The sequence below is a fragment of the Podarcis raffonei genome, chromosome 11 (assembly GCF_027172205.1).
Source record: "Podarcis raffonei isolate rPodRaf1 chromosome 11, rPodRaf1.pri, whole genome shotgun sequence".
In the NCBI taxonomy this organism is placed as follows: domain Eukaryota; kingdom Metazoa; phylum Chordata; class Lepidosauria; order Squamata; family Lacertidae; genus Podarcis; species Podarcis raffonei.
Window position 1 is genome coordinate 27,813,126 of NC_070612.1, and position 16,828 is coordinate 27,829,953.

General features: G+C 44.4%; 1 protein-coding gene across 3 annotated transcripts in view; it reads right to left on the reverse strand.

Annotated features, from left to right (window-relative positions):
• Positions 1 to 16,033, reverse strand: part of CMYA5 (cardiomyopathy associated 5) — a 48,122-nt gene extending 32,089 nt beyond the window's left edge. For all 3 annotated transcript variants that reach the window (XR_008332665.1, XM_053407836.1, XM_053407835.1), the window contains exons 1-2: positions 15,458 to 16,033; positions 709 to 8,452 (exon numbers count right to left, since the gene is read on the reverse strand). Coding sequence is in view for 2 of the 3 variants with exons in the window: in XM_053407836.1 (XP_053263811.1) it covers positions 709 to 8,452; positions 15,458 to 15,543 (7,830 nt within the window). In the remaining variant the exon portion in view is untranslated. The remainder of the gene's footprint in view (positions 1 to 708; positions 8,453 to 15,457) is intronic.
• Positions 16,034 to 16,828: the final 795 nt, after the last annotated feature.

Genomic DNA, 16,828 nt, shown 5'->3' on the forward strand with positions numbered 1-16,828 from the left:
CCACTAACCTGCACTGTACATAAGTACAGTGGAGGATGCTGCCCAATCACCAGTGCTGAAGGAAGACTCAATGTCCCATCTGGTTGGATTATGGATGTAGAATGGTGGGGAGGGAAGTGCCATCTTTTCCTTCAGCTCAGGCAGAAAAACGTCTTGGACCAGTTCTGGAAATAGGACTTTAGAATTCCAAACTAAGGGCCAAAGCAGATGCAATGCAGGAAAGCTATCATTCGATCACCCAGCTAATTTTTACTAATTTGGTCAGAGTGGAGGTCCTGGCACAAGAGATTTTTTTTAGTATTTGCATTATTTCCAGCCAGAAAGAAAGAGGTAACCACTCCCACACAAGGGGCTAAGAATATAGTTTAATTGTGGAAACACTTTCATTAATGCTGTTGCACCTGGTGTGTTTCCAAGCAGAATTGCTCTTCCTCAGAGACAACTGTGAGACAAATTAAACACGATGGGTGATATCCAATGTTGGTTATAATCAAAGTAGATCCAATGAAAATCAATGGCTTTAATCTTAGCCTGTTTATGACTAACATTGGATGTCACCAAATACAATCTGCCTACATTAGGTCACTAACCTTTATTGGCTTGTCTGATCCTGCAGTGTATCTTATATAGTCCAGTGAAGCATCCCCAGTTAAGCATCAGTTTCAATGAGAACACAGGGCTGTAATTCCAAAAATGTTAATTGCTTACCTTTAATTCAGTCACAGCTGTATCTAAGTTTGTCACAGTGTGGTCTTTATGCTCCCCAGAAAGCTTGTCCTTAGCAGAGATGGGACATTTACACTGGCGGCAATAACTATCGAACAGTTCATGATCTGATTCTTTCTGTAGGACTTCAGTTTCTGGAATATTTCTTGGTAGCTTGTCGAGACCCATCAACTGAAATTCTTCTTCCTCAGCATACGTATTTGCCTCTCTTTCATTCACAAATTCATAACTATCACTAATGTGGTCTGAGGATTTTCTGTCATCAAACAGCAGCTCTTCATGAACCACTTCTGATGATGTTTCTTCCTCAAAGACATCATCTCGGCTAACCATTTCGTAGTCCATGAGCTCAGCTAGATCTTCATCAATGTCACTGGACTCTTCCTCTTTTATTGAATATAATGGATAGGTATCAAAATCATGTGACAACAGAGAGTAGTCCAGTTCCCCAAAAGGCTTGTCAGATATTGCTTCAGGTGGTGGTTGGTATGCTGCTTCTCTGTTGGACTCAGTTAGATCACCCACAATATTTTCTCCAACTCTTTTTTCAGATGTTTGTCCCTCAGTGTCCCTACAGAGAGTATGTTTATGGTCTAAAGGTTGTGTGTCCTGTGCTATTAACTGGTCTTCTGGTTGTCCCTCACTTTGCCAAGGAGTGCTAACATGGTGGAATGCTGCATGGGATTGTGTGCTTTCTTCAACAGATTTTGGGACAACCACATTATCCATTTCATGAGCATCTGTTATTTCAGATTGCTGGTTTTGGCCAACTGCAAAACAAGCAACTTCCTCTGATTCATCTTGCACAGATGTTGCATTTTCAAAGACACTTGCTGCATAATCAAGTATTGGACAAGACTCCTCATCGCTCGTTTCTTCTGGTAATGCTTGGCCTGTTTCTTCAGGCAAGGATTCTTCAGCACTTCTTTGACTGCTGTCGTCATTACTTGCACCTGAACCAAAGAGCCCACGTCCAAAAGGAACAGCATGTGTGGGCTGGCAAGTTTCAACTTTTATGTCACCCATGATCTCAACTGGCCTATCTATCAATGCATCATTCAACCCCTCCAAAATTCCTTTTGGAGACAAGTCCTCTGTTTCCGCATGTGTTTCAGCTAGAATGTAAGGCTGAGGCTCCTTGTCATCTAATTCATATTCACCTTTTGAAACTCTTGCTTGATTTAAGGCTTTTACAGTCCTAGGCTCATCTTTTAGAACCTGTTCCTTCTGGGATTCTTCCAAATTTGGACCATCAGCTTTAGAAACATCCCTTTCAAAGCCCAAGGATTCATCTTCTCTTCTCTGACTGAGTTCCTCATTACTTGCTCCTGAACCACAGAGCCCACTTCCAAAAAGAATTTCATTTGTGGGCTGACCATTTCCAACTTTTATGTCGCTCATGGTCTCAGCTGGTCTATCTACCAATGCGTCATCCAGCCGTTCCACCATTCCCCTTGGTGACGAGACCTCCGTTTCAGCATGTGCTTCAGTTAGAATGTGAAGAGACTGAGGCTTCTTTTCACTTGGTTCATCTGCACATTTTGAAACTCTTTGTAGGGTTAAAGCTTGTTCATTAATAGCTTCATCTTTTAGAACTTGTTTCTTCTGGGACTCTTCCAAAGTTGGAGTGTCATCTTTAGAAACATCCCTTTTAAAGCGCATTCCAGTACCATCATCTTGAGTAGGGCCTCTGGTGTGAAAGGATACGTCAGTATTCTCAGTCTCTTCATTTGATGGATATTTATGGCTATCTTCCTTAGGTTTTTCCACAGCTTCTTCATAAAGATCTTTATATAAAAATGCCAAAGTAGGTGACACCTCAAGAAGCTCAGGATTGACTGTAGTAGCAGGCAAAGAAATTAATGGAGATAGGGATAGCACATCTTTTTGTGTGTTAGGTAGGGGTTCACCCGCTAAGTTAAGCTTATCCTCTATGTTTTCATCCTTTTCCCTAACAGCATCAATTATTTCACCTTTGATTAATATTTTTGAAGGGTCTTCATGACTAGCTGTTGTGTTTTCTTTCTCGGCCATTCTATTGAAGCCTTCATCCAAATCTCTTTCTAGTGAAGAAAACTCTAAAATATTTTTTGTGCCTGCAGCTGGAAGTGTTGCAGAATTTTCTACGGTAACTTCAAATTGCCTCTGTACTTCCTTAAAAGACTGTTCGTTTCCTGTCTGGATGAAGCAGGTCTCATCAACGACAGTATGCTTTTCAATGTGATCTATACCGTTATCATTTACACCACCATCTTCATTGCTTTCTTGAACAATAGAAACTTCCTTTTTCATTTCTACACTTTCTTGGACCCCCTTTTCCTTGACAAGTTCATTTGATTTGCTTTCCTTATTTTCATGATTGTCCTCTTCTATGCCTTCTGAGGTTTTTACACTTATTTTGCACCTTGAAAATTCCTGGTCAACAGCCATATCTCCAGCTTCATGGAATGGTTTTCTTTTCTGCACTGCAGCTGTTTCCAGGTATTCTAATCTCTCTGGCATATGCTTCTCTTCTTCTTTATCAGCTGAAGAACTGAGTGGAGCAGCATGAATATTCACTACCTTGTTACCTTCAGAAATCTCTTTTCCTTGACCAAGTTCAGCAGCAGGTATGGCTTCCTCCCTCAGTTTCTCGTGATCTTTTAATTCCTTTTCAGGCTCTTTCAAAGTTATCTCTGCACTAGGCAAACACTTGATTTCTTCCGTTTTCGGAAAGTCTCCCACACTAATTTGTATTGTCTTGTTGTCAGTCGTATGTGAGTCTGCAGAAGATACTGAGGAATGCAAGTTGTGTGTTAAAATTTCATTTATGGGCTCTGATATTACAGCATCAGAAGGTTCATTTGGAATTAAATTAGGTAGCGTAGGAGTCTCAGAAATATTTTCCCTTTCATCTCGATAAGTAACATCTGCTTCAGGTTTACTAGCAAACTGTTCCACTTCAAAATGTGTTGTAGGAAGCTCAGTTTCTTCGTTAATAGTTACATTTGTCTCAGGGGGGCTAGTTGAAATGCTTTCTGATCTTTCTATTAACAAATCAGCTTCCTTGAAAGGAGGCTGACTGTCTAGATTCTCTTTTTCTGAGGTCAAAGTAGTATATATTTTCTTTGCCTTAGCAAAGAGAAAGGCTGCAAAAGACAAGGGTTCTTCTGGCATCACGTTAGCTACTTCGGGAGGACGCTTGGTCTCTTGTTCCTCAATGTCTGCAATTAGATCCAGTGAAGCAGAGCTGGATTGATCCAATACAGATGCTGGTGAGACTGGTGCTGGTTGTGAACGAACTTCCTGCTCCTCTGCTTTCTTAGTGAGAAGAGATGGATCTGGTGGTGGCTCTCCTGGGAATTGTGTTTCTGTGGAATAAGATGAGTCCAAATGTTCCAGATCCAGTGATGCAGTTACCAGTGGATGCTGGACTTTCTCATTTTCCTGTACTGACAAAGCAGACTGTTTGCGTTCTAACTTGACAGCTTCAGTCCTTGGTGCCCGGATTTCTTGCTCCATAACTGCGTCCGTCAGCTCTGATAACTTAGAAACTCCAGAATCCACTTCTGCAGTTTTGTATAAGTAGCCCTGACCTTCCTGTGATCCTGTCTCACCAGGAAGCTGTGATGAATCTTGAACAGCTGCAGTAGAGTAAGGCTGAGCCCTTTCCACCTGGGATTCTTCTACTGACTGCAGTGAATGTAGGTGTTCCAACTCCTGTGATAGGACAGGTGACTTTAGAGGAGCATCTTCCTCCTTTGTCTCTTCAGTGCCCAAAATTACCGTTCCTTGGTTTTCTCTTTCTCCCTTGTGATGCAATATTTCTTCATGTGCAGATGGTACAATGGAAGGTGAATATAGGGGAGCTTCTTGCTTCTGGATCTCTTCAGTAGAATTCAGCAAGGTCAAATCTTCTAGCTCTGGTTGTGCTGTTTTGGGGCAATGCAGCTCAATGTCCTGGCTCCTTGCTTCAGGCTGGGCTGCAACAAGCAAATGAGACTGACCGCCTTGCACATCTGCTCCTCCAGCATCCAGATGTTTTGACTCTTCCCTCAGAAGTGAATGAGACTGATCTTGGTTCTCTTCTTCAGCAGCAGCAGGATATGATGAAATTACTTCCTTAGAAAGTTGTTCTGGGGATAAAGGTGGGGAAGGAGGGGCTATTTCCTTTACTTCCTCAGAAACAAAATCTTCTGGAATGGAATTTGATTCCTTTGGTGTCATCTTTGTGTCCACAGGTGACACAAGTGGCTCTTGCTTGGCTTCACTAATGAGGAAGGCTGCAAAGGACACTGACTCATCTGGCGCCATTTTTGGAGTTTCAGGAAAGGGGGTTTGGTTTTCTTCTATCTTGGCTTTATCCTCAAGAACTGGGGAAGAGTAGCTTGGCTGCTCACTTAATGCATTTAATGCCTCATTTAATGCATCAGATAAACAGCTTTGGCTCTCCTGTGTTTCTGAACCAGCAGTAGGATATCCCAATTCAGGTGTTGGTGTTAAGAGTGGATAAAATTCAGATTCTTCTCTTTCTGATGAGATGAGGTGTTCATCTTCTGATTCTGGAGACACAAACTTGTGTGACTGAAGGTTTCCTTCCTCTGTGTTCTGAGCTGGGAAAGGTGCCTCTAAATGTTTTTCTGATTCAGACACTTTATGTGACACTTTCAGATAGCCTTGTTCCATTTCTGCAGTGACAGCCTGAATAGCCTGGTATGTCACCTCTTTCAATACTGGTTCTGTAGTGTCGCATTTCTCTGCTTCAACCTCAGTGTATGGTATACTTAAAGAACCAGATTCAAGGGCTGCTGCTGCTGCTGCTGTTGCTGAAACACACTGGTCTTCCTGTGGTTCTGTCAAATAAACCGACTGGGATAAATCTTGTCCAGTTGCAGATAAATGAGGCTGGATCTCATTGACCTCCATTTCCTCCTCTGACTGCAGTTTACTGACTGATTCCATTGGAAGAACTGTACATGATAACTGATGAGTCGTTTGCTCAATCTCTGACTCCATCCTCCCTTGTTTTCCTGGCATGAATACAGGATGCAGTGAAGGCTCAGTGATGGATTTGTCAGGATGCCTCTCTTTCTTATCTGCATCATCAACAGAACGCAATGCAGTTGCTTCTTCTAATGGAAATGATGCAGAGGAATCCTGTTTAATGCTCTGCGTTGTTGATTCACATTCAGCCGAATGTTCTGGTTCAAACTGCGTGGTTGCAAATAAAGGAAACCAACCATCTTGCTGGCCTTCCTCATCCTGGTCCTCAGAACTCAGCTTTGCATCTGAAGGTGGGCATTGCTGGTTTTCTTCTTTTGCTGCTTCTTGGGGTGGAACAGATGCTTTACTTGGAGGTTCTACAGATAAAGGCGAAACTAGCTGAGTTGTTTCCCTATCTATGGCAACATCCGGCTCTCTTGAAATAGACACTGATTCTTCTGATGGAACTTCTGTGGGAGACAAGGAATGAACTTCTACTTTTGTTATTTCAGCCGTTTGGAAGGTGGCAGTGGGAAGTGATACTTCTGCGGTTTCAGCAGCTGTCTCGGGAGAACAAGGCAGGCTGTCTTTTTTCTCCATTTTCTCTGTTGGGTAGGGTAAAGCAGAGCATCGCTGTTCTGAAAACAGTGTTACAGTTTCTAGTGAAGGCTGCCGAGTCTCCAACATTTCTACCTTCTCAGCAGATGAAACAGATGATAGTTGCTCTGAAGAGTCGAGTACTTCAGCAGGAGAGTTTGCACTGACTTCGTTACCTTTGAGATGCAGTGGCTCCAAGAGTTCAAATCCCTGTGTTGCCTTTATAGGTTCAGAGATGACTAGATGTTCGCTTTCTGACTGTGCACCTGCTAGAGAGTGTTGCTGGATTTCCTCTCTCTGTGCTTCAGGAATAGGGAGTGAAGACTCCAGCCACTGAGATCCTGGCTGTGCTGGCTGATTTTTAATTTCACTTCTTGAGTGCAGTGCATCTGACTGTTCTGGCTGCAGTGATGCAGTCACAGATACCTGTGTCTCAACAACTTCCTTTGCCAAATCTGGTTCCAGGTGCTCTTTTTCTCTTTTCTCTGCTTCACTCATGAAGTGTGTGGGCTGTGAAAGTCCAATATGTTCCTCTGCAACTTCACAGGAATCACTCTGAGATTCCTGTGTTTCTATTCTGCTAGCTGCAGAAGATAAATTGGGTGCGGTTTCAGCATCCCCAACTTCCCATTCTTTCAACGAATACATCAAATGTGCCGGCTCTGCTTGCAAAAGTGTGGTTGATTGCTCCTGCGCCTCTTCTTTCTTTGAATATTCCGCCTCCAGCTGTTTCTCTTCTTGCTTTTCTCTTTCACTAACTGGAGGAGGTAATTTTGCTTGCTCAGGCACAGGCTCTGCGGGTTCAGGTGAGCAAATAGGGAGGCCTTGCTTCCCTGCCTCTTCAGCAGAATGCAACAAGCCTGAATCTTTGATCTCAAATTGTGAAGGGATTGTGAAGCCAATATCTGGGTTTCTGATTTCAGTAAAAAGAGAATCTTGGGACTCATCCTGCTCAGCAGCAATATTATTTGGGAACTGCACATCCTGAGCTGCAGATTCTGATAGCTTAGAGAAAGTTGAGTCATCCTGATTCTCTGCTTCATTAGCAGGCTGGGAAAGGGGCTTGGTAGAAACAAGTGGAGGAGGCTGCATTTCCTCCACCTTCTCCTCCTCCTCCTCCTCTGTTTCAACAAGGAGGCTGGGCAACTTTTCTGACACAGTATTTGCTGTATTAGAAAGCTGAGATTGCTTTCCCCTTTTCTCCATTCTGTCATGACGATCTGGTGAAGCAAACCTTGCCTGTTCTGGGGCTGTCATTTGCGTGGCAGGGGAATGTGATTCAGTGTCCAGCTTCTTTGCTTTGTCAGTATAGAGCGGTGAAGTTGTTGGTGGTACCATTTTGGAAGCCTTATCCAGAGGTTCAGGCAGAAAAGACCGCCGCGCTCGCTCCTCATCTCTGCTGCGGGGAGCAGTCTTTGCAAGCATTGCCTGCATACGCTTGAGATGCAGGATTTCCTTCTGGTTATTCTTAATGGTGGCTTGTTGTTCAAGGTGCTTTAAAGATGCCTGGAACATGGCTTGCCTGGTGAATTTTTTGGGTGGTTCTCTTGGCTTCCTGATTACAACAACTGTAGGCGGAGGCAAATCTATATTGTTCACCCGCCGGAAAATCTTTTTATTTCTTTCTTCCAATGCTGCAGTGAGCAGCTGAATCTTAGCTCTTACCGTTCCTTCGAGGGGCAGCTCTGCCTTCTTCATGAAAACATTTTCTTTTTCTTCTGGCAATGGATCCACCACTTCCTGTGTAATTTGTACCAAATAGTTTTTTATCTTTGAAGATTGCACTTGAAGGGTCCATGACTGCGGATCAGCAGGATCTAATTCTCTTTCCAATGCTTTTGCTTCTGTTGGCCTTCCAGAAAAGCCACGTCTTTCATTGTCTGGGCCCATTTTCTCAGTTGGAGACAGGGGCACCTGATATGGTGAGTTCCTTGTTCTTTTCTGTACCATCTTTCCTTCATCCATCAAAGATATAGATTTCCCTGGAGGACCTTCCATGTAGGAGTTTTCCATACTATAAACACCAGACGTAGCACTAGTTTCTGAGGCTTGGGATGTGGAACATCTACTTGAACTTGTCTCCCACGTCTGTGCACTACCTTCACTATGAATGGCATCCATGGCATCCGATTTTACCTCTTCATTCTGGTTAAGGCTTTTTAAACTGCTAAAAAAAACAGATTTTAAGAAACTATAACATTATATTATTATTATTATTATTTTATTTAAAACAGAATCACAGAAGATTAAAATATATCAATTACAAGTGTTTTTTATAATTTTCTATTACAGCACATTATAGCATTGACTGTAAGTGTGATCTCATGAAAAAGAATTTTCATTTATTCAAGAATAAAAAACCTGCACCCTGCCTACTTTCTAAGGAATGCAAGGCAGCTAACAAGTTATAATGCAACAACAATGTATTTTTTAAAATCCTCTAATTAAACCCCCATAATAAAAAATAAAAACCACAAAATCACAACAATTCCAGCAAAGCCAAGCACCAGACAATCAGCTCTCCATTAGGGTTTCCCACAGACATTCAGGTGGCCCTTGTAAGAAGAGGATGCTGGACTAGATGCGCCATTGGCCTGATCCAGCAGGCCCCTTGGAACAGATGCTGCCTGAAGCCATATAGTGACAGAGGCTGATGCACCTCATTTGTCAAGACACGCCACTCAGAAGGGTGCAAAAATGTATTTTTCAATAGAAATATAGTACATCTCACCATAGTGTCTATGTGCCTACTCATTCTGATATTTATTGTGATAGCCTGGGAATCCGATTCAGAGGCTGAACCGGAGGAATCCCAGCCTGCACAGGAGTCCCCGCCTCCAGGGCTGGCTGAACTGGGGCAGGGTCTTGATTCTGAAGCGCCTGCACCTGTGCCGGATCCTCAGGAGCAGGCACCAGGTGAATCCACTCTGGCTCCGGAGGTGGTTGAGGACTCAGTGCCTACAGGTGAGTCTCCCCCTGGGTCCAGTAACCCTTCAGCCTCTCCTGAACTGCAGAGGCTCAGGGCAGAGAGGCGAAGGGAACTGGTTTCTCCCAGGAGGAGTGCTCGCCTTAAGGCCAGGAGAGGCGGGTCTCCTGGGGGTCGGGACCGCCCCTGGCCTCAGAGAAGATAAAGGCCAGTCAGCCCGGTCCCAGGTTGCGGGAGCAACGTCGTTAAAGAGCTGTTTCGGCCAGCATCCAGTCCTGTTCCTCCAGTATTCCTGTCCTTGCCCGGCTCCTCGCTTTGAACCCCGCTTCGCCCGTGGAGGACTGTCTGCCGTCTCTCGACTCAGGTCCTGGACCTCGCCCCACGGTAACCTCCCCCTGGGACCAGCATATTTATGCACTAAAGGTTAATGGGCAACTTCAAAGTCCCAGCTCTTCCTTTTTGTGGTTCCTCCTCTTTAAACTGGACAGCCCTTCAGACAGAGGACTCCTTCAAAGAGAGAAGTGTCCTCTGTAAAGTAGGGCACATAGCCACCCTGTAAGATACAGAATACGTGCCTTTCAGAGTTGGATACCTATCTACATTAATCTAAGGTGTTTCAGTTAAAACATGAAAGCTATGGGAAAATATTAACCCAACTAGAATCCAGGCTCTTGTTGCTTGAATAGAGACAAACCATAGTTTTAGATCTGTTTTAGACTCTTAAAATTAAACAGGGGAGAAAGAAAGGTGAGAGAGGATTCATAAACAAGTATGTTGACAGGAACAGTATTTCTGCTGCATTATACACAGAAGTCTCCTGGCTCCTCGTCCACTGCCTCTCTCCTATCCCTGCAATATGTACTAGGATAAGAGTTCTTGCTTTTAACTAGAAGAAATATTGACCAGGTACAGTAATAGCAGCAAATCTTCACACTTTTTAATGCAGTGCTCACTGCCGAACAGATTGCCCAGACCTGCTGCAATCGATCAGTGTCTCATGCCTCACTGACACGTCTTCTGTGTTTTATTTTGAATGAAGCAAACCTCCCAGCGTAGGATGATATGAGGCCGGCCAGCTTTGGCTCTGGCAGACAGTCAAGTCCCACCAATTCAGTTGAGCAATTTCCTTCAAAATCAGAACTGCATCCAAGCCAGTGACTGAGCTACATATGGAAACCAGAGAACTTTAGGGTCACTTGTTTGTTAAGTATTCGCCCTGATTTGTTTGCACCAAGTTTGTGAGAAGGTTATATGGCATCCAAGCTTTACTGAGAATTCATGATGATCTGCTGGCAGGGAGGTTATATAACATCATGTCACACGACTGTTATCCCATGTTTCCCAGTGCATTTTCCTCTCTCTTTCTTTAGTGCAAGAAAGTTACGTATTTTTCGCTCTATATGGCGCACCAGACCACAAGACGCACCTAGTTTTTGGAGGAGGAAAACAAGAGAAAAAAATATTCTGGATCTCAGAAGCCAGAACAGCAAGAGGGATCGCTGCACAGTGAAAGCAGCAATCCCTCTTGCTGTTCTGGCTTCTGGGATAGCTGCGCAGCCTGCATTCGCTCCATAAGACGCACACACATTTCTCCTTACTTTTTAGGAGGGAAAAAGTGAGTCTTATAGAGCAAAAAATACGGTAGATTTATTTGGGGAGTGGATTTGTGTTCAAGTGTGCCAAATCCACTTAGCATCAGAACATAAGAAGAGCCTGATGGATCAGGCCAATGGCCCATCTAGTCCAGCATCCTATTGTCACAGTGACCAGTCAGATGCCTATGGGATGCTTGCAAGAAGGATCTGAAAGCAGCAGTGCTCTCCCCGATTCTCAGCAACTGCAGTCCTCCTGCCTTCCGAGCACAATTCAAAGTGTTGGTGCTGACCTTTAAAGCCCTAAACAGCCTCGGTCCAGTATATTTGAAGGAGCGTCTCCACCCCCATCGTTCTGCCCGGACACTGAGGTCCAGCGCCGAGGGCCTTCTGGCAGTTCCCTCACTGCGAGAAGCCAAGTTACAGGGAACCAGGCTGAGGGCCTTCTCGGTAGTGGCACCAGCCCTGTGGAACGCCCTCCCACCAGATGTCAAAGAGAAAAATAACTACCAGACTTTTAGAAGACATCTGGGAAGCTTTTAATGTTTAATAGACTATTGTATTTTAATATTCTGTTGGAAGCCTCCCAGAGTGGCTTGGGAAACCCAGCCAGATGAGTGGGGTATAAATAATAAATTATTATTATTATACCATGAAAGCAGAGCAAAGCCGTTGTGGTTAGTAGCCATGTGTAGCCTTATCCTCCATGAATCCCTTTTTAAAGCCACCCATGTTGGCAGACATCTCTACATCTTGGGGAGTGAATTTCCAGCACATCTCCTTAGTTGCACCCAGATTACATTTCACCCTGGATCTGATCTCTTGCACCTAACCTTGGCTTGACCTTGACTTTCTGGGTGCTTTTTGCTATAGCTTGGTAGCACTATGTGAGAGCTAAAGTCTCATGTGGATTCTATTGGGATGTGGGCCTGCTCTGAATGGGGGTGTAACCCTTCTGGAGGAGGGGGCACCTAGCTTGGTGGTACTTCTAGGTCCATTCCTGTAGCTAGAGACTCAAATAGCCTTGGTGACACTGAGTGTCTTCTCTATCAGCTTTGACTGGTGTCCCAGCTGTCTATGATCTGGTAACCTCTGGTTGGATTACTGCAATATGTTGCATGTGGGGCGGCCTTTGAAGATGGTTTGGAAGCTACAACTGGTGCAGAATTCAGTGCCCAGATTGTTGACTGGGGAAGGATAACCTGAACATATAAACACCAATTCTGGCATGACTGCACCGGTTACCAATTTGGTGCCCAGGCTGAATTCAAAGTGCTGTTTTTGACAGCTCAGGACCTCAATACCTCAAGGATCACCTCTGCCCACGTGAACCAAACTGGACCCTGCAATTGTCATCTAAGGCCCTTTTCCATGTGGCCCCTTCACTGGAGACCCACAGTGTGGTCACAAGAGAATGGGCCCTTTCTGTGGTAGCTCCCTGCTTGTGGGATGCTGTCCCCAGAGAGGCTTACCTGCCAACCTAGCAGTTCGAAAGCATCCCAGTGCAAGTAGATAAATAGGTACACTGAGGCAGGAAGGTAAATGGCGTTTCTGTGCGCTCTGGTTTACATCACTGTGTTCTGTTGCGTCAGAAGCGGTTTAGTCATGCTGGCCACATGGCCCAGAAAGTTGTCTGTGGACAAACGCCGGCTCCCTCGGCCCGAAAGTAAGATGAGCACCGCACCCCATAGTCACCTTTGACTGGACTTAATTGTCCAGGGGTCCTTTACCTTTACCTTTTTTTTTTTAACCTGGCACCATCTCTGTCTTATTTTAGACACCAAGCAAAAACCTTCAGTGGTTTGGGCTCTTTATTTCAATGGTTTTGAGTGCCTGTGGTCTCTTTTAGTGGGGGATATTGTGTAATTTCCTCCTCTCTTCCCCACTATGCAATCTGCATTTAAAAACCCCATGTTATTTGTGTTTTGACATCATTGCTTTAGAAGCACTGATCTTGGCAGCTGCCTCCCATAAAATGTAGTTCTGCCCTCAGCACAGCAGCTGGCACAACTGGGTCATAAGTACACTTTGAGTGCTTGAGAGAGAAAGGGCAAGACAACTTCACTTTTCTGCTCCCACTTCCCTAATCCAGCTTGCTCTCATGCTGAAGATGAATTTGCAGCTACATTTTTAAAAACCACTAACACTACAGCCACCCTCACTTCAGGGCGCAGCGTAAGAGATCATTTGGGCGAGTTCCCAGAGACAGGCAACACATTTATCAAGTCACGTTAGTCATTTCCATTAATCACATTCCCATTCTTCTTCAGAAGCAACACACACAGAGAATCCATTTGGCTAATTAAACTACGTATAAGTAATGCAAAGCCATTTATCCTTGCTATATTAATCAGTGGCGTAGTGGTACATGCTGAGGTGCAGGAGCCGATCATGACAGCTCCCATAATCACACTGCTAAGGAAAGTCTGCAAATGCAGGCAGTTGCATTGATCCATTATTAGAGATATGTACACACACACCAGAGAGCACCAGGACATATAAGCACCATGCGTATAAGTATCAAAGCGGTTGCAATTGTATGTGTAGCTACCTGGGAGTAAGCGCCGTTCAACCCAGAAATGCTTTGCGAGTCAACAAATTATCGTCAGCCCAGATGAAATGCAGCTTTTATCCTTTAATTAAAAATGCGAACCATCTCGCAAAGGAGTGTTGCCATTTAAATGGCTAGCATGAGAAATAGGGACCCCATCAAAGAAAACAAAAGAAGTATCCAGCCTTAACTTAATGGGTTTCCTACAAAAAGGGTAAATGAAGATTTAATGGCTGGGGGAATATGGCCTGGCATTTTGATGCCAATGATATCCTGTGGGGACTTTCTACAAGAGGATCCATCACACAATAAAACGTCCGTCTGAAAGCACCTCCAGTATTAAATCTACCTTGCCCCAGGGGAATTCCGGGAGAACAAAGCTGAGCTGCAAATTCAGCCTCAGGAAATTCTTCACACAGTGCCGTAAATGAGCTACGGTATTTGCTACCATAAAACATAGTGGTGGCCTCCAGTGTGGACAGTTTTTAAAGGGGATTAGACAAAACTAGAGGATAAGGTTATCAATAGTTATTCACCATGCTTATATGCTACCTCCAGTAGCAGCAATATGTCTCTGAATACCAGTCACTGAGGAGCGTGAGGAGGACAGAGTTATGGCACCCAGACCATGATTGTGGGATTCTTATAGGCATCTGGTTAGCTGTTATGGGAAACAGAATGGTGGACAAGATTTGGCTTTGGTCTGGTCCAGCAAAACTCTTATGTTATTTAGGAGGGCAGGTGGGCCGAATTGGCGCTGCATAATACCTGTTCTACCTTTGTAAGAACTTGATCGCTTAGTGTGGCAGCACCTGCCCTTTAGAACACCCTGCCTATTGAGATCAAGCAGGCGCCTTCAGTTGGTACCTGATAAAAAGATTCCCAGATACATAGAAAGTTGTGTTGATTTTAATCTGCTTTGATATTTTAACTTTTGTATGTTTTAAAGTACGGTTGTGAATTTTTCCTCAGTTTTGTTTTGTCTTTTTGTAAACCACTTTGAGGGTTTTCACAATCAATTTTAGGAAACAAACAAACCAATCTGTGGCATGACGACTTTGGGGGAACCAGTTTTTGCCGCTAGAAGTTTCCCTCTTTTAAAAGCAAGATGTCTTCTTCTTCTTTTATTATTATTAAATCTAGGTAGGGCAAACCAGTTGTGCAGGTAAGGCAGTGATATACTAGCCCCCCCCCCCCCAGCCAGCATGCTGGCTAGGGCTCTGTCTCCATGGGGGACGGCTCCAGGGAGAGGAGAAAAGGACAATTCAATAACCAAGTGACAGCAGATCTTGAGCCAAAGCAGCAAGACAAGGTTCCCTGTACTACCTAGTCTTCACCCCCAGCAGTTCAGACCTCCCTGGTTTCAGTGTGTTTTTATTTTGTAGTCAAAATGGGCTTATTGATACAAAGTCCTGAACCAGGAACTGAGAACCATCACGGTAAACTTTTCTGGCTAGGAATCTTCCTTAACTATATACATACATCTGCTACTGCCTTTGGAATGCCCTTTCTATTCATCTATTGGGTGTAGAGCTGAAATCGCCCCATTTTTAGGAGCCCTGTGCTATCAGACCAAGCAACAAGCCATGCCGAAAGTACATGAAAACCAAATGGCCTGTAGCCTTCAAAGACAAACTGAGTCACAACCACCACTCATTTCCACACACACACACCCCGCAAGCAATCGATTCTTGAATTAAAGTTGTCCCCCACCTCTCATTGCACCGTGGGTTATGGCATTTTTAAAAGAACAAATTAAAGGACTCGTCCGCTTCACTTACACACACACACCCTTAGAGTAATGGAGATTGATATGCAGTGACGAGCCAGCTTGGAAGGAGCAGGAGGAGATGCCAATCCAACTGGCACAACGCAGGATCTTTAAATAGAAAATGCCTTTTGCACACAGGCCAGGCACTTTCAGAATCACAACCAGCTGCATTCAGAATCATCAGAAAGCTCCCCCTCATCCTCAAAACTTTCATCTCCTTTTTGATGCCACACGGCATTTGCACAAAGGCACTTCTCCCCGTTTCAGTTCTCCAGAACTTCTTGACAGCCTGTAAGTAGGCTGCAGAGTCTCATTTTTGAAAGATATCGTACCTGTTTGGCTCATATTCATCCTCCTCTTCATCTTCCATGGAGACGCCAGGTGATCCGTCAGACTCGTAGTTGCAGTCGGTCTCCATTTTGTCCCCCAGGTCACTTTCCCTAGCTGTGTTTATCCCCCTCTACTCAATACTCTCCAGGGTTGCCCGAAGCAAACTGTCATCCACAGCAGCTCGGCTCTCCTGACTCAGGAAAGTCTTTAAATAGAACGACGGAAAGTTGAAACATCAAACCGCTGCTGCCACCTTGGACTGGCCACTGGGTCCTAACACCACCTTGTTTCCAGGGCCAGCAAATAGGTGGCTGGCCTGCAAATTAGTGGCCTTGATCTATCTATGGCTTCCCGGGCCAGAGCTCAGGTAGGCCTAACCACCTGTGGCTCTGAATGCAAATAGAGGTCTTCCCCTGCAGCATCCAGACAGTCCAGGAGGCTACTATCACATTCTCTCTTGCTGGATCAAGACATATTTGTCATATTCACATCATGTTTTCCCTCTGAGGAGTTCAAGATGGTCTCTCCCTTCCTGTTGTATCCTCACAAGAAGCCTGTGAGGGAGGTTAGGCTGAGAGTCTGTGACTGGCTCAAGGTCACCCAGTGAGCTATGAATTGCCATTTATACTTTGCGTTACATAAGAACTTTTCGCATGTGCTCTCTTGTCTATATGCAGCACACGCTCTCATAAACACACAAAAGTACAGGGGCACAGGATTCTCATGATATGTTACTGTCCAGCCGTGGAATCAAGTAACAGAAGGAGCTCCATCAGCATCCATGTTTGCTCATTCGCTCTTTACCCTTCCCATTTAGTCGCCTCAGTTCTGAGGCAGAAGGACCTCAGCTTAGCAGTAGAACATTTGGCCTTGCATGCAGGAGGTCCCAAAATCAATCCCGAAGTCTCCCATCAGGGCTGGGAAAATATGAGCTTACAACATGGGAGCAGAACTGAAATGGTTTCTTCTTGTTATCAACTTTGGTTAGCCTATAGATTTATAAGCTGCTGTTAAAAAAAAATCAGCTCCTCCCAGGGTGATGTACAAAAAGTGACATTCTATTATTATTATTATTGTTATTATTGTTATTGTTATTATTTGTATACCGCAATATAAAACACAATATAAAAGCACAAAAGCAATTGAATAACACCCCCACCCCATTCCAGCACATTTTAAAAAGGGCATTATTTTGGGATCATTGCTGAAAATGCTCTGTCTTGTGTCTATCAACCTAACTCCTCCTGATGAGTACCCAAGCAGGGCTCCCACTGAGGCAGAGAGAGAGAGGTGATCTGAGTGATTCACACCATTGGCACATGCAAACCACTATCAATGCAACATGGAGCCCAGCCACCAAGAAACTGGTGTTT